The sequence below is a fragment of the Colletotrichum destructivum genome, chromosome 1 (genome assembly GCF_034447905.1).
Source record: "Colletotrichum destructivum chromosome 1, complete sequence".
In the NCBI taxonomy this organism is placed as follows: Eukaryota; Fungi; Ascomycota; class Sordariomycetes; order Glomerellales; family Glomerellaceae; genus Colletotrichum; species Colletotrichum destructivum.
This window is the reverse complement of record NC_085896.1, coordinates 7,307,830-7,330,831: the sequence shown is the minus strand read 5'-3', so window position 1 is coordinate 7,330,831 and position 23,002 is coordinate 7,307,830. Positions and strand designations below refer to the sequence as shown.

Genomic DNA, 23,002 nt, shown 5'->3' with positions numbered 1-23,002 from the left:
CTGCTGCCCCCCCTGCCCTCCCGACGGCGGCGGCAACTCGAGGAAGGCGTGCCACAGCCGGCTGATCTCGCGGAAGTTGGCCACCATCTCCGGCTGCAGCTGGTTGGGGAACTGCACGTCGATGGCGTAGTGCCGCCTGGCCGTGACCCCGGCGTGCGTTGCCTGCAGGTCCCATACGAACTCCAGCCGGGACTTCCTCCGCACCTCGCCCGTCAGGGGGTCTGTTCCCGTCGTCCCGCCGCCTGCGCCGCCCGCGCCCGGCCCGGCCCCATCGTCCTCCTCGGCCATCTCGACCTCCGCCTGCTTCACCACGAGGCCGCGGATCCTCCTGCCCAGCTCGATGGCTACGTGCCGGTAGCTCGACACCGTGAGGCGGACGCCTATCGCCGCCGACGTCGCCGCGTCGAGCTCCTTGCTGAGCTCCGTCGTGTCCCACAGGCCCCGGCGCCCGTCCTTCCAGAGCCACGGGTGGAGCGAGGCCGGCGGGCCCTGTATGCCGGCCTCGGCCTGGAGGAGCCTCTCGAAGGGCAGCAGCCAGGCGACGTAGGCCACCATCATCTTGCCGACCGCCTCGGGCAGGAAACGGGCCACCTTCCGGCTGAGGCCCCGGATCGCCCGGTTCTTGTCCCGGTCCGTGACGAGCATCACCTGCCCGTCGAAGACGAAGACGTTCCGCGCCATGTCCTGCGTGTCGCAGTACCGCATCGTCGTCATCTCCGGCCCCCGCCCGGGCTGGCCCCCCCATATGTGGGCCGACGCGAGAAGCGACCGCTTGAAGGACTGCGCCCTGGCCAGCCAGCCGAGCACGCCGTCGCGCCGCCACTGCTGCAGCCTCGCGTCCCACATGCTGCCGCGGCAGAGCTCGGCCAGCGTCCCGGGCCCCGGCCGGAGCCAGGCGTTCTTCTCGTGCGTCGCGAAGGACCGCCCGGCGCCTTCGAACACGAGCGTGTCGACGACGCCGTCCAGCGCCAGCTGCCCGCCCGCCTCCGCCCACCCCCCGCGCATGAGCTCGTGCAGCGTTGCCTCGGCCTCGGCCCTGGGCTGCTGCGCCGCCCGTCGGAAGTCGTCGATGGCCACCCGCTGCCCGAGGTAGCGGAGTGCCTGCCCGCTCTTCTCCCACATCACCCGAGGCGTGCCGCCCTCCCTGTTCCGGTGGCCCTTGCCGTACGCCATCATGCGGATGATGGCGCTGAAGGGCGTGTGCGACCCGTCGGCGAGCCAGTGCCGGTACTGCTCTACAAAGCCGTCCACTACCTCCGCGCTCATCTCGTTGGGGTCCCCGTCGATTGCCTCCTTCTCGAAGAAGTGTTCCAGCATCAATATGCGCCCGCACCACAGGAGCCCCGCGAGCCGCTGGGTGAACCGGGATGCCGGGCTCCACCCAACCCCGCTGCTCTGACCGCTTCCGCTACCGCTGCCGGCCGTCCCCCCACTCCTCTTTGCCGGGTTCATGACCCCGAGCACGGCGGTGAAGTGGATGAGCGGGTTCGCAAAAGTGTCCACGGCAACCTTCTGCTTTAGGGACACAATGCAGAACTGGTACACCCGTCGATCTAGCGCCCTGCTGTGCTCTGGGCGGCCGCCGTCGGCCGCTTGGCTGGCCCCGGCAGCCCCAGACCCACGGCGGAGGATTTGTTGACCCTCCATGCTGAGGGTGTTGCTCCTGCTGCTGGTGGCAAGCCGGCCGGCTGCGTAGCTGCTGTCGTTGTCGCTGTCGTCGTCGTAGTAGTGACCGTTGTTGTCGTCGTCCTCGCTCTCGGTACTCGCCCTGGTCGGCTGTGTCTGGCTGTAGCACCAGCTGCCCCGACCTTGACGGCTTGCACTGGCGTCGCCTGCTACGGCGAGGGCCTCGGCCATTGCGTCCAGTGCCGTCCACTGCTCGTCTGTGAAGCGGATCCTGCGCTGCTGTTGTGCCTCTGTCCGGCCTAGCTGATGCGCCCGTAGGCAGTAACAGAGATACCTCTCCCACACCGCCTGGTAGTTCCGGACTGTTGATTCCATTTGCTCGAGCGCGAACGGCCGTCCGTGGGGCTTGGCCGGATCGACGCTCTTCAGCCACCTCTTTGTCTCGTGGGGCACCTTGTCGAGCCGGAGGGAGCACCTGGCCACCTCGTGGCGGAAGCTCTCCTGCAGGAGGGCCAGCCGTCGCTGCTCCTCCCGGCCCTCCTCGTCCCGGACCGTGTCCCGCGCTGCCGCCGACAGGGGCGCCTTCCCGGCCTCGTACAGGTCCACCAGGTTGCGCCCGTCGAGGTGTACGGCCCAACCCATCTCCCTCACCCAGGCCGACTGTCGGTTGACGTCGGAGGTGGCGACGACTGTCCGCTCCCAGTGCTCGTCCTCGGCTGTCATAAGCTCCTGCCGTCTCGCCAGCCGCTCGGCGAATACGTCGTTGCTCCCCTGCCGGGGTGACTGCGACAGCGGCCCTCCCTCGTTCGTCCCGGGGTCGCGGACGATCCAGTACCGTGCGTAGCGGCCTTGCGATAGCGACTGCAGCCTTACTGCCCCCCAGTCGATGGGCTCGGCTTCTTTGCTGTTGGTAGCCCTGGGGCCGACTGCCGGCCTGCCTGTGCTGTGTGTCCCTTGCTGTACGTGCAGCTTCACTAGCTTCCGGCTGCTTGTCCGGAAGTCGCACCGCCTGCATCCATATCCGTCTAGCACAGTTAGCTGCTCAAGTGGCAGGCTGCCGTCCGGTGGTAGTTCGCATGTGTGGGGGTCCTCAAGAGGGCTGTCATAGGCGGCCGCCCAGGCTAGGTCGACCACTGCACGGAGCGTTGCTCCCTTGAGCTGGTGAGTCTGCCGGAAGTGGCCCTCGACGCCACCGTCCGGTCGGACCGCCTGCTTGCAGTGCGTGCAGACAGCAACCCGAGGCCGCTCTACAAAGGTGAGGTACAGACTGGCGTTGACGTCTGCACAGGGTGGACTGCCTCTGCCGCTTGTACAGCTGCTTCCGCCCATTGTCGTCTTAGTCTGCAGTGTTGAATTACTAAACATCAGCCTATTCAGCATAGGCTCTCTTTAGAAAAACACAGGTGGTTATAGTATAAAGGGTTAGGTAGGCATAGTAAACAAGACTATGTTTATTAAGTAGGTAGTTGCTTTAATTATCTTTACATGCCATGTTGCATAGTGGGTCTGGCGTTGCTAGAGAGACTAGCAGCCTTTATAGTGTAGTAAGCAGAGAGGGGATAGGGGGGAGGAGGTAAAGAATAAGAAGAAAAAAAACCTAGATAAGTTTAAAAAGGAAAATAAAAGATTTTTAAGTAAAAAGAATAAATAGTATTACTAGCTAGGAAGGCTAAATTATGTTATTTATAGTATTGTAAGAAATACTAGTGTTTTCTATCTACAATATTGTAAGGTATAAGAATAAGAAGAAATGAAAAGTAAGAAGAATAGGGAAAGGGTTAAGCTGTACACTACTGTAGGCCTACTAAGTAACTTAAGGGGGTATAAAAGATAAAGTCCTCCTTCTATCCTTACTACTTACATTTGCAGGGTTTATAGTCTCTTTAGCTGCTGTCTTCTTTATAGATTACTAATCTATTACTCTTCCCTACCTTATGCAAATGTTGCTTATCCCCTTGTTTAGCTAGACTACACCTTACCTCCCCTATCTACTGCAGGCAGAGGTTGTTCTTCTGTTCTTTTCTACATTACTCCGTCTTTAGCCTACAGGTCTATTTTTGTAGAAACGCAAACTAATCCCTCTTAAACAACGTTATAGTAACTAAGATTATAAGTATAAAATTTATAATAGCTTCTATAAGCTTGAAATAGCTTTGCTTTTATTACTATAGTAACTACTAGAAGTACTTTTAATTATATCTATTAATCTCCCTAATTCCCTTCTTAGTAGCTAGCCCTAAGTAGTCTAGCCTTACTTACTTACTATAAAGGAGTTTCTAAGGTTTATTAGTTTAGGGTTCTATAATAGAGCTACTTTAACCTATAGCCTTTACTAAACTACATTTACATAGAGTAAGCCTACTACAACTTAACTAAGGTTAGTATACTACCCTAGGGCTAATAACTAGCCCTAGTAGGCACTAGTACTATAGATTGTAGATAGCAATAAGGTAACTACAAATAGGAATTAGGACATCTTTACCTAGGATAGGACTTAGTCCTCTATAGGCAGTCTACTCTTCTACATGCCGCTTATTCTAGGGTTTATCTTCTAATAATTTGCAACACAACTAAGGTGGAAGGATTGCCTTCCTGCCCTTATAGCCTTGGCGAGAGAGATCTATAACAATTGGATCTGGGGGTCTGGACTTGCAGCAGAGCCGGGCTTCGAACTAGGGACGGCCTTGCCGCCTGCTGGCCTGCTGCGGGCGATCCCTCCTCTAGTCTGGTCTGTGGCCGGCTGGCCTTGCGATCCTGCCCTTGATGCGAACCCTGGCTCCTGTGAGGCCCCCAGGCGGTCCGGACTTTGGTCCGAACCTCCGGGTTGGCGTAGGGTGGCCTTCGTGCGGGGCTGAGGATGGCGCGCCGTCGCCGAGACGCCGTCGACCTTGAAGGTGACGGGCCTGCGTTTTCAGAGAGAGATCGATGCGCTGCCGACTTTGAACGTCGGGTCCATGAGTACCAGCCTCAAAGCAGGCTGGGCAGGCAGTGCAACGGCTTTATCAGGGGGGTCAATTCGTCAGGTTTTATAGGCTGCAGGAAAACAATCCCCTGCTTGGTTGTTTCGAAAGGGAAGGAACGGGCCGTCTGCACCTTCCCTTCAGAGGGGTTTCTATAAAAAAAAGGGGGATAGAAAAACAGCCAACACCCCCTCCCTCACCCCCTCTTTTCCTTCCTCCTTCAGCTACACAGGCCAGCCCTCTCAGCCGAAGCTGATCTTCTGTGACTGGTGTTGGAGGCCACCTGGGGCCTGCCCTCGCCGGCCGGCCTTGTTCCTGGGCCCGGCCTCCGCTGCGCAGTCCGGTCTCTGGTCCGATCCGTGGCCGGCTCTGTGCGGGCAGTCCGGACTTTGGTCCGATTCGAGGCGGCCCACTCCTCGCCCGGGCCCAGCAGTCGGATCTCTGCTTAGGGTTTCCGGCCTTCAGCCCTGCAGTATTTTAACGGCTGCCTTCGGCCCCGCCTTAGTGAGTGATCAATAAATACCTATAATAACCCTGCCTGTCCTCTTTTGCTGGATTCTTTAGACGGTAGCAAACGTCTTTGTGGCCCTGATACAGGCGCTTCGCGTTTAAGTCTGATTGGATCCGGAGATCTGGACCTGCGGCTGAGCCAGGCATGGAAACAAGGGCGGCCTTGCCGCCTGCTGGCCTGCCTCGGGCGATCCCTCCTTTGGTCCGATCTGTAGCTGTCCGGCCTGGCAGTCCTGTCCTTAGTCTGATCCCTTGCTCTAGAGGCCTCGGCCGTCCGATCCTTGGCCGGCCCTGGCGACCCTGTTGACCTTGCCTGGCAATGTTGATAATAGACGACGCCAAGGCGAGAGACCAGCCACGACGGCGAGGCGCAAGATCTCAACATGTTTGTTGACTGGATTAACTGTACGTGCTGCAGGGTTTTATAGGCTGCCTTTGGCCTACCTTAGTTAGCAATATATAAATCCCTATTATAACCCTGCCTGCCCTCTTTTGCTGGATTCTTCACACAGTAGCAAACGTCTCTGTGGCCCCGATACAGGCGCTTCGCGTTTAATTCTGATCGGATCCGGAGATCTGGACCTGCGGCCGAGCCAGGCACGGAAGAAGGGGCCGGCCTTGCCGCCTGCTGGCCTGCCTCGGGCGATCCCTCCTTTGATCCGATCCGTGGCCGGCTGGCCTTGCGGTCTTAGCCTTGGTCCGATCCTGGCCTTGCAATCCTGCCCCTGGTCCGATCCCTGGCCGGCTCTGGCGGCCTTGTTGTCAGCCCTTCCACAATCGGCGTGCCTCTCCATCTGAGAGCGTGCAGTACATCGTGGATTGTGATTGTCTTGGCCCCACGATGGTGGCTTGAGGTTGACGAGGGCAGCCTTGTTGAGAGTAGGTAGGCTTTTATACTAGATAATGTACTGGTTACGCATTGTATGTATTGTTGCTAGGGACAATCTGTCTATTTATTGCAGGCAGCTAATTGCAAGGGTTGAGTTAAAGCACCTACCTTTTACCTACCCCCCCTATTTCAACCCCCTATTTAGACTATAGACTAAAGGTGCTACTTTTAACCCTATCTCTAATAAAACTAGCTATTAGATTATAAATAAGATATAATCCTATATGTAAATAATAGTACTAACTATTAAAGTAGTAGGGCTTATATACATTTTATTAGTATTTTAATCTTACTATTAATTAAAGTAAACTAGACTTATTACTTACTTCTCTAATTATATATATGTATATGTAATATACTTTATAGATAGTACTATAAAGACTACTTAAGTTTTATGCTATAGTTAACATTATATAATAGAGTATTCTATAATATCTTTTCTATTCTACTAATTTAATACTTATAGAAAGGCTTTAAAAGAATAAGACTACTTCTACTTAGTCTACTATATTTTAAAAGCGAATACTACTAGTCTTTTAATATTCTATCCCATAGTTATTAAATAAATTAATAATATTAAAACAAAGCCTAACTTTACTATAACCTTAATGTAGCTGTAGTAATACTACATTAAATTTATCAATTATACTTATTGTAGATTAGGTTAATAAAAACTAGATAAACGCTTAATTTTTATACTTATATATAATGTTTTAGGAAAGTTAAACTTAGTAGTACTTTTATGTTTTTTTAAACTACTAAAGCTAGCTATCTAATAGGAAGGTAAAAAGTAGCACTTTTTATACGAATAGGTGTAAATAGGTAAAAAAGTAGGTGCTTTAACTTACGTTAATCTAGAGGTCTAACCCTGCACTTACGCTAGGGCGGCCCTAGGGGTTATTGTATCTCCCTGTGCAATCCCTCCTTTGGTCTGATCTGTGACCGGCCGGCCTTGTGATCCTGTCCCTGGTCCGATCCTGGCCTAGCGATCCTGCCCTTGGCCCGAACCTCCGGGTTGGCGTACCGTGGCCTTCGTACAAGTCCTAGGATGGCGCGCCGTCGCTGAGGCGCCGTCGACCTGGAAGATGACGGGCCCGCGTTTTCAGAGGGAGATCGATGCGCTGCCGACTTTGAACGTCGGGTTCATGAGTACCAGCCTCAAAGCAGGCTGGGCAGGCAGTGCAGCAGCCTTATCAGGGGGGATGATTCATCCGGTTTTATAGGCTGCAGGAAAATCATCCCCTTTTTAGTTGTTTGAAAACGGATGGAACAGGCTGTCTGCACCTTCCCTTTAGGAAGGAATAAGGGGGGGGGGGGGGGGGTTATAAACGCAGCTTCCCCCCCTCCATCACCCCCCTCCTTCCCTTCTCCCCACCCTGTGAGGTCAAATGACTTACCCCTGGAAGGGGGAGGGGTTCGGGCCTTCCTTCCCCTGGGAGGCTGCAACAGAGGCGGCCCAGGTCGCCTCGTACGATCCGGACTCTGGTCTGATCCCTGGCCGGCTCCGGCGGCCTTGTTGACCTCGCCCGGCCCGGGCCTTCGAGCTCTGCAGTCCATGGCGAGTGTCGAGTACACTACCAAGACCCTGCTGGGGTTAGGTATGCAATGTTATCTTGGCCTTAGGCCCTGCATGGTTTTATAGGCTGCTGGCCTGTCTCGGGCGATCCCACCTTTAGTCCGATCTCTGACCGACCGGCCCTGTAGTCCTGTCCTTGGTCTGGTCCCTTGCTCCTAAGGCCTCTACCGTCCGATCCGTGCCTGTCCCTGGCGACCTTGTTGACCCTGCCTATCAATATTAACAATGGACGACGCCAAGGCAAGACACCAGCTACAACAGCAAGACGCAAGATCTCAACATGTTTGTTACCTAGATTAACTGTATGTACTGCAGGATTTTATAGGCTGTCTTTACCTTACTAACTACTACCTTACCTTGTTAATCTTTCTTAAGAGTCTAACCCTAAGCTAAATGGCCTCTAATCTCTTATTCTTTATTCTTAATCTACTAAGATACCTATTAGTTAGTATGAGAATACCTTCTTTACTAACTAACCCTTTAGGTACTAAATTTACTAATGTAAAGTTTTCTATATTAATACTGAATGATATTATAGTGTTTGTATAAGTTTTGATGTATTTGTATTTATATTTCTTCCTATTCTTATAGAAATGCAAACTAACCTCTAACTTACTTTCTATATGTATAGAAATACAAATTAATCCCTATCTTGCTTTCTATTTTCATAGAAACGCAAACAAAGCGCTGCAATTATCTCCTTTTTTAGTACTTTTATTACATTTCTAAAAAAGATTCTAAATCTAAACTAAAACACACTACATAATAAAAGCCAGCTCTAACGTTAGGACTATCCTTAATATAGATCTGCGTAGTTGTTAGATAGTAGTATACTTTACAACCTAGCAGTTAGGACCTGCATGCATGTGCGTATATATGCAGATATGTAGGTGTAATACTATCCTATATGTCTTTATCTATTCTATCCATTCTATCTATCTATCTAGGGGAGGGATAGGGGATTGTTGATTGACGTTCCAGGCGACGACGACGGTTGGCTGACCATGCCTGGTCCGTGCGTCTTGCGGCGACTGCGCGTGCATGCATGGGGTAAGGGTTGCGGAGGGGGTTAAGGGTTAGTGAGTAAGTGAGGGGAACAAAGGGTTGCGGAGGGGGGGAACGGGTCTTGGTAACCCCCTACGGTAATCGGCTGAAAAAACAATCGGCAAAACGCACGGACCAGCCCTCCCCTTCTTGCGCGCAACCCTGCACCCCAACCCTGGTATTCGGCCAGAATACCACCGTCAATGACGCTTAGTGTTCAACTTAGCTACTCTAGCCCTGTTCTAATAGAACAGTTAACCAAAGACACAATTCGCAGTTTCAAGTGTTGTTCACTTACTGTTTACTACTCGGTTGAAAATAACTTGGCAACGCTCTCTAAAAACTCCTCGATGTCTGCTAAGAACGCCTCTGGTTGCTCCAGGCTGGCAAAGTGCCCTCCCTATAGATTCAACTTAGTGGAAACGTTCGTGGGATGTTGCACGGCGACAAAATGCTACTGACCATTGAATGGGCTTTGAAGAAAGCTAGATTGGGGTAGATCTGTTTAGCCCAGGCTTGGGGCAACACCGCAAGGTCATGCGCGAACATGGAATACCCTAGCGGCTTTTCTTTCGATGTCGGATGGGGTTTTCCTTCGGAAAGTCCCTTCACCATCTCTGCGTGATACAAGCTACGAGGAAACGTATCTGTGAACCAGTAGAAGCTTACTATAGACAACACAGTATCAATGGAGAGCGGTTCGCGCTGGTCAACCCATTCGAGAAGCTTCTCGCCAATCCTAACCATCGTTAGCCGAGCGCCTAATTAGGTCAACAGAACACATACCAAGCCAGCAGAGCGAGCGGGTTGGACGACATAGCCAACCCGACGGTGGAGGGACGAGTGCCATGTTCAAGTGCAAATGCTAAGCCAGTTTTGCGGAAGACCTCGGTCCTTTCCATTATTTGCAGCTCTTCAGTGGTCAGGCTGTCGAAGGGAGGGGCTATATCTCCCGGATTCAAGGCAAGCATGTTGACTATAACTCATTAGTCACAACTCGCAGCTCCGCGCCCCCGTTCGGGTAAAATACGTACGATGGAAAGCTTTGCAAGCGTCGTACCGAACGGACATGATTCGTGCGAGCAGGCTGCCAAGATCACCTCCCTGTGCGACGTACCCATTACCGAATCCAAGGTCAATCATAAGCTGGTTCATAATCCGTGCAGCTTGTTCAAAAGTCATCTCGACATTCTGATTAGAGCTACCGGACAAACCATAGCCAGGTAAGGATGGCGCGATAATGTGGTACGGAAGAGTCTCGGGCGTGTACTTGTCGGCTAGTAACTGCATCATCGGCAGGAACTCAGTAAATGAAGCTGGAAATCCGTGAAGGAAGACAACTGGGATAGCTTCCTTATTTCCAGAGAACAGCGCAGAAAAGTGGAGTTTGATCTGTCCAGCTTCCACGTCTTCAACCGTAATCTTGAAGTTGGGGAAACTGTTGATGTGTTCCTCATGCTTGCGCCAGCCGAAGGTCAGCCAGGTCTCCTTCGCACGGCTGAGCCATTCTCGAGAGATTCCGAATTGACCGTCGGTATGCTGGTTCCACCATGTTGCTGGCCCGATCTTAGAGAGTTGCAAGAGCTCTCGAAATTCGGACAAGTCCTTCTCAGGCACGTGAAGATTGAAAGGCTCGGGACTACCCGGGATATTCTTGGGAATGATGTTGAAGTGATTGGCCATTGAGAGAATTTGCCTGACGGTGTATAAAAAGTATAGTATCGAAGACGGCAGAACAATGAGATGATACAGTCGTTACTCAAAATTCACCAGTTCAGGAGAAACCACAGCCTTTTATAGATATTATTAGCAGAAAAATCATATTCCGCTTTACTGTTACACAAAATTGATAGGCCCAGGTGTAAATGCGATCCGTCCACCGAGTTTTAGGACGTTCTACTTCATAGTAACTTAGAGATCCGGTCAATCATGGTAAATTAGATTAAAGTGGGTCACCGCCCTGTCGGTCGCCCCCTTCGGCGCCCTGAGTATCAATAATAAACGCCACTTTCGAGGCGAAAGAGTATAGGCCGCCGAGAGCGGTAGTGCTGACGGCGTCAATCCTTCTGAACCTCAGGCCATAATCTGCAGGCTTCCGTCCACCGGGCTTCCGGTCGAAATCCAGTTTAGATTCCATACATTTCCACCAAAGGTAGCACATGCCTTTCGAACTTTCTGATTTCGTCCGCAACGCCAGCAATCCACGCCTTCTCCCCCCTTCTGCTTCTTCAAAGTCCATCCGTAATTCGACCGCGGTATTCGTATACTTACATTTGTATATGAAGACATTGCTCTGGCTGCCTATCTCAAATACTCCTATCACGACCCCCGCAGCGAGTGCGTCAGTGCAGATTCAATGCCCACATCACGCGTTGAGCGGTCTCGCAAGACCCTATCCAGGGCTCATGAACTCCACAACGAGTCCGAGGCCAGGCGAAAAAAAGTGCGGAAGGGAACACATAGCTGCTGGGAGTGCAGGCGAAGAAAAATGAAGTGCATCTTTGGCTCCCCCACAGATACCGTCTGCGTCAGCTGTCAGCGACGGGGTGCCAAGTGTGTCGCCCAAGAGTTTCCCGAAGAGATCTCACCTTCACTCGACAGGAGCCTTCAGATGGGTGATCGTATGGTGAGGGTCGAAACACTGGTTGAGCAACTACTTAAGAAGGTTTCAAATGGCTCGGACTTTATCAGCGCAGACACGACAAGAGAAGATGAGGCGAGAGCCACACAAGGTCGTCTTACTCCTACATCTACTAGCTGTCAGTCTTCACAGTTGTCCTCTTCATACGAGCATTCGGTGGTACGTGTTCAATACCAAATAGAAACATTTGAGGGGACGATTTCTCACACATACATATTAGGATACCGAAAAAGTTGAATATGAGATTCCCACCGGCGGTGCTTGGCTTCCGAAATCTAAAAATGCCAGAGGACAACTCGTTACGCCGAGGAAATACGAGACACTATCTCGGATTCTGCACAAATATTTACCTTTACCGAAAGATTCCGAGATAATCCTCAAAGCTCACAGTAACATATCTACCCTATTCAACCAGATGCTGACTGTCCCATACAAGGACCTTGACCGGAGTGATCCCAAGGCTTCAGAGGGCCTGCTTGAGAGGCCAGAACCATATGCCCACCCCGTCTTCATAGCGAGATACATGCTTCACGTCGCCACTTTCTTGCAACATCTCCCCCCCAATAGCCATGAAGTGGCCCGAAGACTATCGGAACCTCCTTGCGAGATGATGAACCGACTAGCCGATGCGGCTATCAGTCTCGTTACGACGAACGATGATCTTGTCGGTAGCGTCGAGGGACTAGAGTGTGTCATGCTCGAGAGTCTGTACCAAACGAACGGTGGAAACCTTCGCAAAGGCTTGATCGCGATCCGAAGGGCGATGGTCGTTGCGCAGTTGATGGGTTTCCACAAACCAGGGAGTCAGGCCCAGGGCAAGGTTCTTGATCCTGACAAAAAAGCTTACACCGAATTCATATGGTTCCGAATCGTGTTTGCTGAACGCCATCTCTGCCTCATGCTCGGCTTCCCACAAGGCACACTCGATCAGAGTATGGCGTCCAAAGCCATGCTCGCAGGAGATACGCCCATGGGGCGTCTGGAGCGCGTTCACTGCGTGGTCGCATCTCGACTCCTGGAACGCAACCAATCCGATCCCAGCTCCCAAGACTTTGCCCTAACGCAAGAATTGGACGCAGAGCTGCTGAGAGCGGCTGAGGGCCTTCCAAGCAAATGGTGGCTCGCCGCAAACTTGGCTACTGTCGTGAACAAGCCAGAGGCGATGTTTTGGGACATGCGGCGGCAATTTCACCAGCTCTTCCATTATAATCTGCTCAATCAGCTCCATCTCCCATACATGCTGCGCTCCTCGTCAACCGGACACAAATTCGATTATTCTCTCATCACCTGTGTCAACGCGTCCCGCGAGGTGCTCTCTCGCTTTATCACGTTCCGGAGCTTTAGCCGGGTGTCTTTATGCTGCCGAACCATCGACTTTTTTGCTTTGATGGCCGCCATGACACTTCAAATAGCACACCTTGACGGACACCGGCGATCTGCTGCTGCCCTTGCACGTTCGAAGTGGCAAGAGCTGCCGGCGGCGAAAACAGAAAACCTCCTGGCGCATCAGCGCCCGGCCGATCGCGCCATGATAGAGCAAACGCAGGAGAGCATGGAGGAGGTTAGCCGGCTGCACGCAGACGCGCTGAGCGCGCAGAGTGCCGATTTGTTGCGCCGCCTGCTAGCTATCGAATCTGAAGCAGCCAGCGGACATGCTCACCGCGCCGATAGCGTGAGCGTCGAGGCGCCTCACACTGCGGAAGAGTTGGACGAGGAGCCTAGCGAGGATAGTAGTGGCGCTGTGCGTGTCTACATTCCTTACTTTGGGGTCATTAATATTGCACGCGAGGGCGTCATCTCCAAAGAGACATCCATTAACTGCGATGAGGGTCTTACCATAGAGACAGAGAGTGGAAGGAGAGAGCTCTCGATCCAGCCAGCAGCTATTGGCGATGACCTCATTGCTACGCAGGTTGTAGTGCAAACCCCGAGGTCCACGTCTGAGGTGTTCTTACAGCAGTGTGGAGACCCTATTGTTACTGCTGGAGTCGATGACTGGGCGTTCCAAGGCGTCGACATGGCCTTTTTTGATAATTTGATGAGAGGTGCTGGAGATGATGTTAATCTTAATCTTGAGCTACCGGCTTGGTCGACTAAGTCTTGATTGTTGTATAATATACTTATTAGTAGAGAATTAATCTGTATAGTATTAAGAGCCCTTACATTAATACACTTAACCTCTACTCTAATATTAGATAGCGTCTAATAGGTAGTAGACTTCTTAATAGAGTAGTCTGCTATTCTATAGTAAGGGGTTATTAGTCTAGCGACAGCCTATAGTATATACTATAGTGTTACAAGCTAGTTAGGGTAGCTAACTGTAGCATAAAGCAAAAGCTTTAGTAATAATGCGCCTATATTATTATCCCCTGTTCTACAATATATAGTTACGCTAGCTAGCACCTAACTAATTAGGCTGTAATATATAGATAGTAGTTTACCTTAGTAAGCATTAATGTTTACCTTAGACCTACTACACTTAATTATTCTACTAAGATACTGATAAAACCTTAGGGATACTAACAAGAAGAATAGGATATAAAGATATTTATTTTATATAGATAGATTACCTTCTATAGCTCTTTAGCAATTAACTTTATAATTATCCCCTTAGATACTCTTAGCACCTTTTACTAGTAACTAATGTTATAAGCCCCTTATTAAGTATATAACTAATTACTATATCCTCTAAAGACCTAATCCTTTTAGTATAACTTATAGCACTATTTAATAGCATTATTGCCTTAGCTTCTGCTAATAGATACTATTATAGAAAGCTAACTATAACACACTCTAGCTGCAATCTAATTATATAATTAGCTTATTAGTATAGAGATAGCAATGATGTAATAAAATTGCTTATAAATTTTAACCCCTTTTTCTCCCTTTAAATACATCTTATAATAATGCAATTTTAAAAATACAAATTACTTCAATTACAGCTTTTATTACATATTATAATAGTCTATTTTACTTAGTGTAATCTCTATAGCTTCTTATCTCTTGCAAAACAACAGCTTCTTACCCTTGCCCCTGCAGCACTACTCTTCTTTTAGTAGTGCTTACAACGGCTTCTTATTAAAGCTGTTGTAGACGTTATGTTAGACTATGCTACACAAATGCGCTTGCTATAACTAACAAACACGTTGTTTTTGTAAGATATTCAAGTCCAGAAACTTTCAGGCTCATTTTTAAGGAGAGTCGTGCTTATAACCTATTTCAGCCGGTCCACATAGATCTCGGTGATACAACTAGGGGGATTGCCCAGATGATAGTCTCCGAGGACGATTCGCCAACCAAATTTTACATCTTGGATTAAAGGGACAGCAAGCAGTAAGTCTTAGCAATCTCTAACAAACGCCTATCTCTAAGTTGACAAATTAGTGTAGCGACTTATTTTGTACCCAAATTTTACTTCTTCGACATTAGGAATGCATACGATTACTTCGATCCGAAGACTAGCGATGTCAACATTCACGTCGACATTGTCAGCTATCGAGATGAGCACTTTCCATACAAGGATTGCAGTATGTCGAATATCCTCGATCCTACGAAGCCACTTCAAAATGGAACTCTTGTCCGCTATCAGATGGACTCCATGAACAAGGCTGATCCAACAAAAGTCTGTCGGGCCTTAGTTGCATCTGCTACTGCGGGACTGCCGTGTGAACTTCCAAGTGTTGCGAAGACCGCCTCTATGGATTCTAATTACCGCTATGTGTATGGCATACCTGGTATTGGGGCCTCTACTCGCGGCACAGAAGTCCTAATTGGTAGACTTGGCAATGGACTGGGCGCACTTCACCCAACAGTATATGGCTCTCTGTTCAAATCGGACTGAAAGACCGGTCTGGTCAAATTGTAGACACTATCGAACGGCGGGAGTTGTTCTACCGAGCATATTTTCATTCAGCGCGTTACTGCTACGGAATTCGATGACGGCATCGTGATTACAATCACAATCAATCGCGAAGGTACGCACAGTATCTTGGTCGGACATATGATAAGGCGTTTCAAGAGGTTGCAAGAGCAGATATGCCACAGTTCTATGCTCTTGGCCCGCATGGTTCATTTGTTAAAGATGTTAGTCTCTAGATTTGGTTACACGGTTTACATAGTTAGAAAGCAGAACTGGACGGAGTTCAAACCACTGCAACTTTAAACAGGTACATCATATTAGAGGGCTGCTGCTTCTCGCTAGGTAATTTTACTTCTTCGGCCATCTGTTACACAATGTCCTGAAAATCAGCTTGATCGCTACTGCTATGGCGCTAAGGACGTCAAGTGGTTTAGAAGGCACCATAAAAATGTTGGGAAATCAAGAAACAGGGACAAAAGCAGCAGGGTAGTAGAGTACCGAGTCTATACCGACTATCAGTGTCCCCATCCATCGTCTTCCCAACTATTCCTGGTTCTCCGCTGCTTCTTTGCCAAAACAAACTGCGTCCTGTTGAGATCCCATCCCAGAAGTCCCAGCAGTGCTAGACAAAAGAAACACAACACAATTGCCAGGCCGCGACTTGCTCTTTCAGTTGTACACTGCTGTACCAAGCTAAGATATTCGGAATCTCTGAAAGCATCAACGTAACGGGGGCTCTCGCACGCCCAGGCCTCCAGGGTGAAAAGTCCATAATCATAGTAGGCCGTGGTCATCTCGTAATCGGGGTTGAAGTGGGCACTGTGGGAATGCTGAACCAACATGTAGATCATGGTGATCGTAGCTACAAGGGCATTGGCGGTTAATACGGCAAGGAGAGCAATTTGATAGGTGAAAGTGACCTTAACGCAACAATGTTAGCAACGTGGCATCCAAAACAGACCTAATGAGAGGTATAGCGTACCAGCAACACTCGTTTCTTGACCATGGACCAACCAATGAGGCAGGTTGCGGCCAACCCTACCAACAAGCCAAAGCTAGCAGCGAGAACAAGCGGTGCGTGGGTGACTGGCACAAGATGCTCCGGATAAACGTAGATCCATCCGCCAGATCCCCTCATTGGGCTGCTCTTTGTCCCAACTCCATTCGGCGAACTATCGGTTTCCTTCTTGTACGAGGTGTAAGAGTCCATCTTGAAAGCTATAGCCAGAATCGAGCTCAGCAGTACGCTGACACTGGCTGAGAGGGCTAGTATGGCTGGTAGCTTTCGTGGAAGGGGCATTTCGACGCGCTGCTGCTGCGCTGCCTGGTTACTGACAGTCATTGACAATTGTTGGTAGTCTGGGACTTCCATTTGGGACGTTAGATTAGTAGATGTTGATGAAGATAAAGACGAGAGAGAAGCTTGGAAGGAAACGAGAGAAGAAAAAGAGCTCCTAACAACCAGTACATTGACTTTATTATGTAACACAGAGAAAAGTGACTGCTTGCTGCAAGACTGCTTTGCATGGCTGGGGCTACGGACCTGATGCGGGCGCTTGATGTTTGTTTGCCGTTGGTTGTTTGCTGCCGGTTGTTTGCTGTTGTTTGCTGTTGGGGGCCTTTTGGGGGGCCGTTGGGGCCGTTGGGGCCGGGGGCCGTTAGGTGTGGGACAACCTACCGAAATCGAAGCTCCGCCTCAGCGCTTCCGCCGAGCTACCCCTACCTGCCCTCCGCCCCCAATTAGGATGATTAGGCAGACGAGGCAATTGAGTGTTGGTTTTTTCTTTTTCAACAGGGGGTAAGAATCCATTAGGCGGCTACCTAGACACGACACCTAAGATACCAGGGTATTTAGGCATAGTCCCCTTCTTTTGCTGTTACCAGTTTCGCACAACGGCCGCTCGACCTCTCGATTCCATTTAGCTTTACAGTCATCAAACACCCTTCTCCTCGCTCCTATTATTTCGTTCCTGACTCCAATTTTCATCCTCTGTTTTCTCCTTTCGCGTCACTGACGTCAGCAAACAACCCAATACAAACGAGCCATGGACGGCTTTCCCCCCTTGCCGGCCGAGATTACTCGTCTCATCGCCATCGAAATTGTGAGGGCCCGCAGTATCAAGCGCGCTCTGCGCCTACGCCGTGTCAACCGTTCATGGGACTACGAGATCGTGGAAGCAATAGTGGAATCGGGAGTCCTCGAGGAGAACCCCAAGGTCAAGGCGTATTGGACTCCTTTGAAGGCCAAGTACGTCATGCACAAGCTGCAACAGCGCGAAGGCCTACTATCGCGAGGGTTCCGCATCGTACGCAAGGTTGCGCAGCGTCTCGTGGCCCTTCGAACAGGAAAACCAGAGTCCGAGACTCAAGACGAAATCCAAGAAGTCCTCTGGGAGTTCTGTAAAGTCACGCAAGATTATTACCGATATAACGAGGATTCGTGGTTTGAGGTGCCTGAAGAGATAGAACCTATCGATGAATCGGAAGGGGCTTTCAGAGGAACGATGGTTGCAGGCGCGGTCGCTTTAAACGACCTGCATCTGCTCCGGCAAGTCCTTCCGTTAGTGGAAGACGAAGACAGTGAACACTTGATCCACATGCAAACAGACATAGAAGAGTAAGTTTGGCATAAGCCCCGTTTCCCAATGTCGATATGTGCTGATACTGTCTGCCTTGCTCTAGTTATGTGCTCGGCTGGCCGCTAGATATTGCGGCCTACAGAGGCTACACTGAAGCGCTGCGCATGCTGTTTAAGGTTGTGCAACCCCGCCTGGGGCGTACAAGTGCATGGTCAAGTGCAATAGAGTGTGCGAGCGCAGGCAGTCAGATTGAGACGGCCAAGCTCTCTCTGTTTCCCCTTGGCAATTCAACTGCCGACGAACCATACGAGGATTTACTCTCAGAAATGAAAACGAAAACCCCCGAAGTATTCGACTGCCTCTATGAGTGGTGCAAAGACAACTTACTCAAATCACATTACAAACCTGGGGAAATTCGGGATTTAGAACACGCGCGGTCAGAGCTTCGAGATCAGGCGTACCGCTGGGCCAGCTCATATGGAAACCTCCCCATGATGAAGTATCTTGTCGACCACGGAGTCCCGCCCAAGCTTGAAGAACGACTTCCCGATGACGAAGACACATTCCACACAATGATTAGTGTTGTCGCAGACGGAGGGTATGACGATGCCATGACGTTTTTGCTGGAAAACGGGCAACAGATTAGCTCCCAATCACTCGAGTATGCTTGCCGCCACGGGAATCCCGCTTGTGTAAGAATTCTTCTTGAACACGGCGCCAAAGACACTTTCAAGCCAGGGAGTGCTCTGCTCGAGGCTGTGAAGGGAGAACATGAGCAGGTGTTGCATTTGCTTGAGTCAGACGGTTCGGTGAGCGAAGATCACAGGAAACAAGCTATGGAATTCGCGGAGAAAGAAGGCTTGGAGTCAATGTCTCAGCTCATCAAAGATTACATGTAGGAGCTTAGCCATGCAAGAGGTCAGACTTATTTCTGTCATGTTGGCGTTGGATTGAAGGTACTAGAAATAGGCTACAAAAATAAATTGTTGCTTAAGAACCGGTTCATTTACAGTCTGTGTATCAATGTGTGTTTCGTTATGTTTGTAGAAAGGAAGTTTTAGGAAAAGAACGGCACATCCTGTCTGAAATCTTTGCCTTTTTTGTAGCAAGTCTACTCTAACGTCTATATCAGCTCCCAGCACGTGATTTATTGGGAGAGTGTGTGTGCTCGGCCGCTGTTTCAACTTATTTCCTAAGTCCTAGACTTGTTGACTTACCTAGGTTTACAAACTACCTTTCAAAGGCCCAGGTTGTCACGATCATTGTACGGCCTTGGGCAAAACCCTCAGCAATGACCCATTGGACCCATTGGACCAATCAGCGCGTTCATTAGAAAATCCTGAAAATCGACACAGTCGAGGGTAAGGTTAAACGAGGGTTCAATATATAAGGCAGATATGATTCCATTCCTGGCTCATCAAGAAGATTTGCTATACTTGGAGCAGTAGTCTAGACCAATGGCACCGACCTTATCCTAGGCCCTTGCATGGATTTCCTGCAAAACACGATCCCGACTTACGTTGTGGTACTTGTTTCGTCATTTGAAAAACGACCTGAGGGTTACTGAGACAGCATTACACTGACGTCTTCTTATGCTGACTGTGATAGACGGATGTCCCTGGCTTCTAAAGTACATTGGCAATTATAGACTTACAGTCTGGGAAATGATGGGTTTTTTAAACCTAGCAAGCACTTTAATACAAGTCAGATCTAATAGCTAAAATACCTATGACCTAATCTCACCAAAGAAAGACAACTGTAGCTCCGTCAACAAATCAGTACAGAAGCCAGCTAAATCTCTAGGCAAGCTCAATAATAATGCTGTGCTGGTTGCCAGGACCCTCTACAGTATTGACATGGAGAGTCTTGATCTTCTTGTCTCCCAAGGAAGCATGACGGTCTTTGAGCCACTGGATGACGCGAGCTACGTGTGTCTGCGCCGCGAGGAGCTCGTAGTCAGCTTTGTCTTTGTCATTGGCAGATTCGCGGTCAAGAGTGAGTGTCTCGTCATTCTTGGCCCTCGGGTTCGACTTGAATATCTCATCAATGGCGACCTTCGTGTTGAGAGTGATTCCGCTGCTGTCCTTGGTGTTGATGTCCTGGATGTTGTCGCGGATGACGTACTTCAAGTTCTTCGTGTCTTGCTTGGCCACGATCATCCATTGGTCGCTCACCATGTCCGTCCATGTTGCCTTGGGCACTGGTTGGTCGCGGTCCTTGTTCCAGCTCTCCTTAATGAAGACGGCCCCGTCTGTGGGATTGGCGTAGGTTACCATGATAGGGTAGCGTTCGCTGGAGCGTCCGTCGGCGTCAGCGCGGAATGTTATGCGTTTCTTCCATGATCCCTTCATCACCTCATTGATGCTGAATTTGGTGAGATAAGTAGGCTTGCCTATCTCACTCTGGTATTGGATGATAGGTGCCGCCTCGCCCCCTCTTTTTTTATATCCCAAGCTATCCAGGTCTTTTTTCCTATTTTCCCATGTGTTAACAAAATCGTTGCTGAGGCTTTGTAGAATGACAGTAGACTTACTCAGGCTCTGGCGCATTATTGAAAATGGCATCATCGAGACTCTTGCTCAGGGTTTCGCCCTTGTTTCGCGCCGCCTCCAAGTTGGCATCGGCGAACTTTGGTGCGAGTCCGGTGCCAACGGGGGTTCCGGCACCGTCGCCGGGTTTGTTCTCGCCCGAGCCCGGTTTACCTCCTGGAGTTCCAGGTAAATCCTTGTCATTTGGGGGCTTGTCTCCGAGCTTTGGGATTCCTCGAAGGTCGATGGCTTCAAGAAGATAGCGGCGTCTGGCTTCGTCGACCGCCACTCTGGCGAGCGTCGCGTCATCGGTGGTCTCCGCGGCAATGAGACCGCTGGTGACGCCTGAGAATCAATCATGTTAGCACCTTTCTCAATGCTCGTGTGTCTCCGGCCTGGGATTCTTGATCATACCTCGTCGGCTAAGATTCACCCCGTAAGGATGAGCGTTACCGAGGGGAACTATGGCCACCAGGCCCAAAAGGACCGCGTGAGACAACTTGAATCGCATTTTCATATTATTGATAAGTCGGAAAGGAGATAGACCTGAGCGTAAATCTTTCTTAGTTGTTTTATCTGAGGTAGAAAGTGAAGTACTAAGCGATGCTCCTATCTAAATCGATTTTAATAGCCACAGACCGCGACTTATATACAAAATTGCGGACGCGTCTTCTGATAGTCTCCCAACTCTTGTCACTTGTCTCCATGCGGTGAGAAATGGAGGCAGGACGCCAATGAAGCTATCACGACCGAAAGTGCCTTGCTGTTGGGGTTGAAGCTAGGATCACCCAGCTGGAGATCCATTACAGTTCCAGAAATAAACCAAGGACTCAATGGGGTCCGGGTCCAAAGACTCATTGGGGCTCGGGTCCAAACACTTATTGGGGTCTGGATCCAAACACTCATTGGGGTTCGGGTCCAAAGACCCCCATGGGGCTTGTTGGTTCACCACGCAGCGTCGTTATTTTAGTATTCTTACATTGCCTTGCTTGTGGGGGTTTCTTTTTTCCAGCTTCACTTGTACGTTTTCTTGTTCAAACCAACCCCAAGGCTCAGGATTCGAGAATCCACTCTGGGGGCAAGTCATAGCATGGGGTAGTGGTAGGGTTTTCGTGTTGAGGTCCGTTGGTTGAGACAGTTCAGCAAAACCGACCTATCAAAGTGGTTGAATGGTTTGTTTCGTTATCTGCTGATTATGAGGCTGAATTTTGTAAGTCGAGCCTACATCCATTTGCACATGGAAGTGCTTAGTGAAGATTGTCACACAGCTGCGGGTGAGGCCTGGCGAGAGACACGTAGATTGTATCTATCTTTTAGCATAGCAACATAGTATAAGTATTGGAACGTGTCGTTCGATCTTCATCCATCTCCTCGTCATCAAATCAACCTTAGGAACAACATTTACAGTACTACGACTATTACATCACCGCAATCAACATCATCTGCACTCAAAGCACTTATATTTTCCTCCATCATTTCTCTAACAAGCTCGCTTTGTTTTGCTTGCAATACCCTGTCTTTTCACGCCCTTCTCCAATATGGCAGCATTAGGTTTCGCAATTGACGCCGCAGGTCTCTTCGCCTCCCTTAGCCTTTCAGGCGCCTTCGAAAAGCCTACCCCAGCTGAGGCAAAGACTAGTGTCAAGATCATTCTAGGTAGTGGTGAAAGAACCACTACGGCTGGAGGCCCGCGACCTCACATCGCAATCTGGGACGATGGTAAGCATATCTCTTGCTGTGTTAATAATACTTCTAACACTATCTCTGCAGATGGCCATCGTATCGGCCAGTATACTCCTAACAAGGATAATATCAAGGCAGGCTCCCAGACGAACATTGTGATCGAACACACCCAAACCGAGCCCAAGTACTCGCAAGCCGACCCCTACTATGTCATGCTCTCTCAGATGGACAATGACGCCATCTGCATTTCGGCTGTACTAGTGTCTAACGGCAAGATCTCCGGTGCTTTCTACGGCGACACCGGATACAAGTGCGGTCAATCTTGGTTCGCAAGCGAGAACCGCATCGGCTCCGACTTTGAGGCGCCGCGCTGCGTCTGGCTAGACGCCAACCACGACAACGACATCAACGCCCGCGCTATCAGCTTCCACCTCAACGACATGCAGCCCAACGAAGATAAGCTGCAGCAGTATTACGAAAACCTTGACACCCTCTGCAAGAGCACACCTCGCTTCTCCTTCTGGGGCAACCTTCTCCCCGACGCCATTCCACCCATGTTCAAGCCGAGACTCAAGTACAAGAACGGCAATGGCGCCGATGAGGACCTGAGCAAGGTCCTTGACGACCCTGAGCACCCATGGGACAAGGGAGCGTATATGGCCCCGAAGAAGGTCAACAAGTCGAAGCGCCGGGACGCCCGCGTCGAGGGCCGCAGCGGCAACCACGACACCACCCATCTCATCCTTTCCGACCAGAACACCGACGTCCGCGAGATCTGCGAATCAGCGACTTCTTATGGCTGGGACATTGTGTCGACGAGGCAAAAGCTCTTCTGTGACATGGAGCACAAGCAGCTTTATCCTCTTTGCGACGTGTCTGTTATTACCAAGTGCTTCGATATCGACCAGAAGACGCTTGTTGGCGGGCCGGGCCTGAACATGCGCGATGAAGAAGTGATCAAGATGAGATTTGGAAGGTCTTACAACACTACCAATTTCTGGAAGTCATAGGCTATGATATATGGATGCTTGTTTCATTTTGTTGGTTCTTTCTCCGTCTTGTAGCATTATAGAAGTTTGGTTGCTTTATGGCTTAGTTTGGGAATTA

General features: G+C 50.1%; 6 protein-coding genes across 6 annotated transcripts; 3 read left to right on the top strand and 3 right to left on the bottom strand.

Moving 5' to 3' along the window:
• Positions 1-8,909: 8,909 nt before the first annotated feature.
• CDEST_02172 (Putative epoxide hydrolase, alpha/Beta hydrolase) lies at positions 8,910-10,288 on the bottom strand (the record flags this gene model as incomplete). Its single annotated transcript, XM_062918331.1, has 4 exons — positions 8,910-9,005; positions 9,068-9,344; positions 9,392-9,581; positions 9,640-10,288. The coding sequence occupies 4 exons, from the start codon at positions 10,286-10,288 to the stop codon at positions 8,910-8,912; spliced, it is 1,212 nt and encodes a 403-aa protein (XP_062774382.1).
• A 673-nt stretch (positions 10,289-10,961) lies between these two features.
• CDEST_02171 (Putative zn(2)Cys(6) fungal-type DNA-binding domain-containing protein) lies at positions 10,962-13,350 on the top strand (the record flags this gene model as incomplete). The annotated part of the gene is made up of 2 exons (XM_062918330.1): positions 10,962-11,405; positions 11,467-13,350. The coding sequence occupies 2 exons, from the start codon at positions 10,962-10,964 to the stop codon at positions 13,348-13,350; spliced, it is 2,328 nt and encodes a 775-aa protein (XP_062774381.1).
• Positions 13,351-15,620: 2,270 nt separating this feature from the next.
• On the bottom strand, positions 15,621-16,447 carry CDEST_02170 (uncharacterized protein; the record flags this gene model as incomplete). The annotated part of the gene is made up of 2 exons (XM_062918329.1): positions 15,621-16,025; positions 16,088-16,447. The coding sequence occupies 2 exons, from the start codon at positions 16,445-16,447 to the stop codon at positions 15,621-15,623; spliced, it is 765 nt and encodes a 254-aa protein (XP_062774380.1).
• A 703-nt stretch (positions 16,448-17,150) lies between these two features.
• On the top strand, positions 17,151-18,583 carry CDEST_02169 (Putative ankyrin repeat-containing domain superfamily; the record flags this gene model as incomplete). The annotated part of the gene is made up of 2 exons (XM_062918328.1): positions 17,151-17,722; positions 17,788-18,583. The coding sequence occupies 2 exons, from the start codon at positions 17,151-17,153 to the stop codon at positions 18,581-18,583; spliced, it is 1,368 nt and encodes a 455-aa protein (XP_062774379.1).
• Positions 18,584-19,483: 900 nt separating this feature from the next.
• Positions 19,484-20,723, bottom strand: CDEST_02168 (uncharacterized protein; the record flags this gene model as incomplete). Its single annotated transcript, XM_062918327.1, has 3 exons — positions 19,484-20,156; positions 20,218-20,557; positions 20,627-20,723. 3 exons carry the CDS (start codon positions 20,721-20,723, stop codon positions 19,484-19,486), a joined length of 1,110 nt encoding a protein of 369 aa, XP_062774378.1.
• A 1,027-nt stretch (positions 20,724-21,750) lies between these two features.
• CDEST_02167 (uncharacterized protein) lies at positions 21,751-22,905 on the top strand (the record flags this gene model as incomplete). The annotated part of the gene is made up of 2 exons (XM_062918326.1): positions 21,751-21,931; positions 21,983-22,905. 2 exons carry the CDS (start codon positions 21,751-21,753, stop codon positions 22,903-22,905), a joined length of 1,104 nt encoding a protein of 367 aa, XP_062774377.1.
• Between the last annotated feature and the right edge of the window lie 97 nt (positions 22,906-23,002).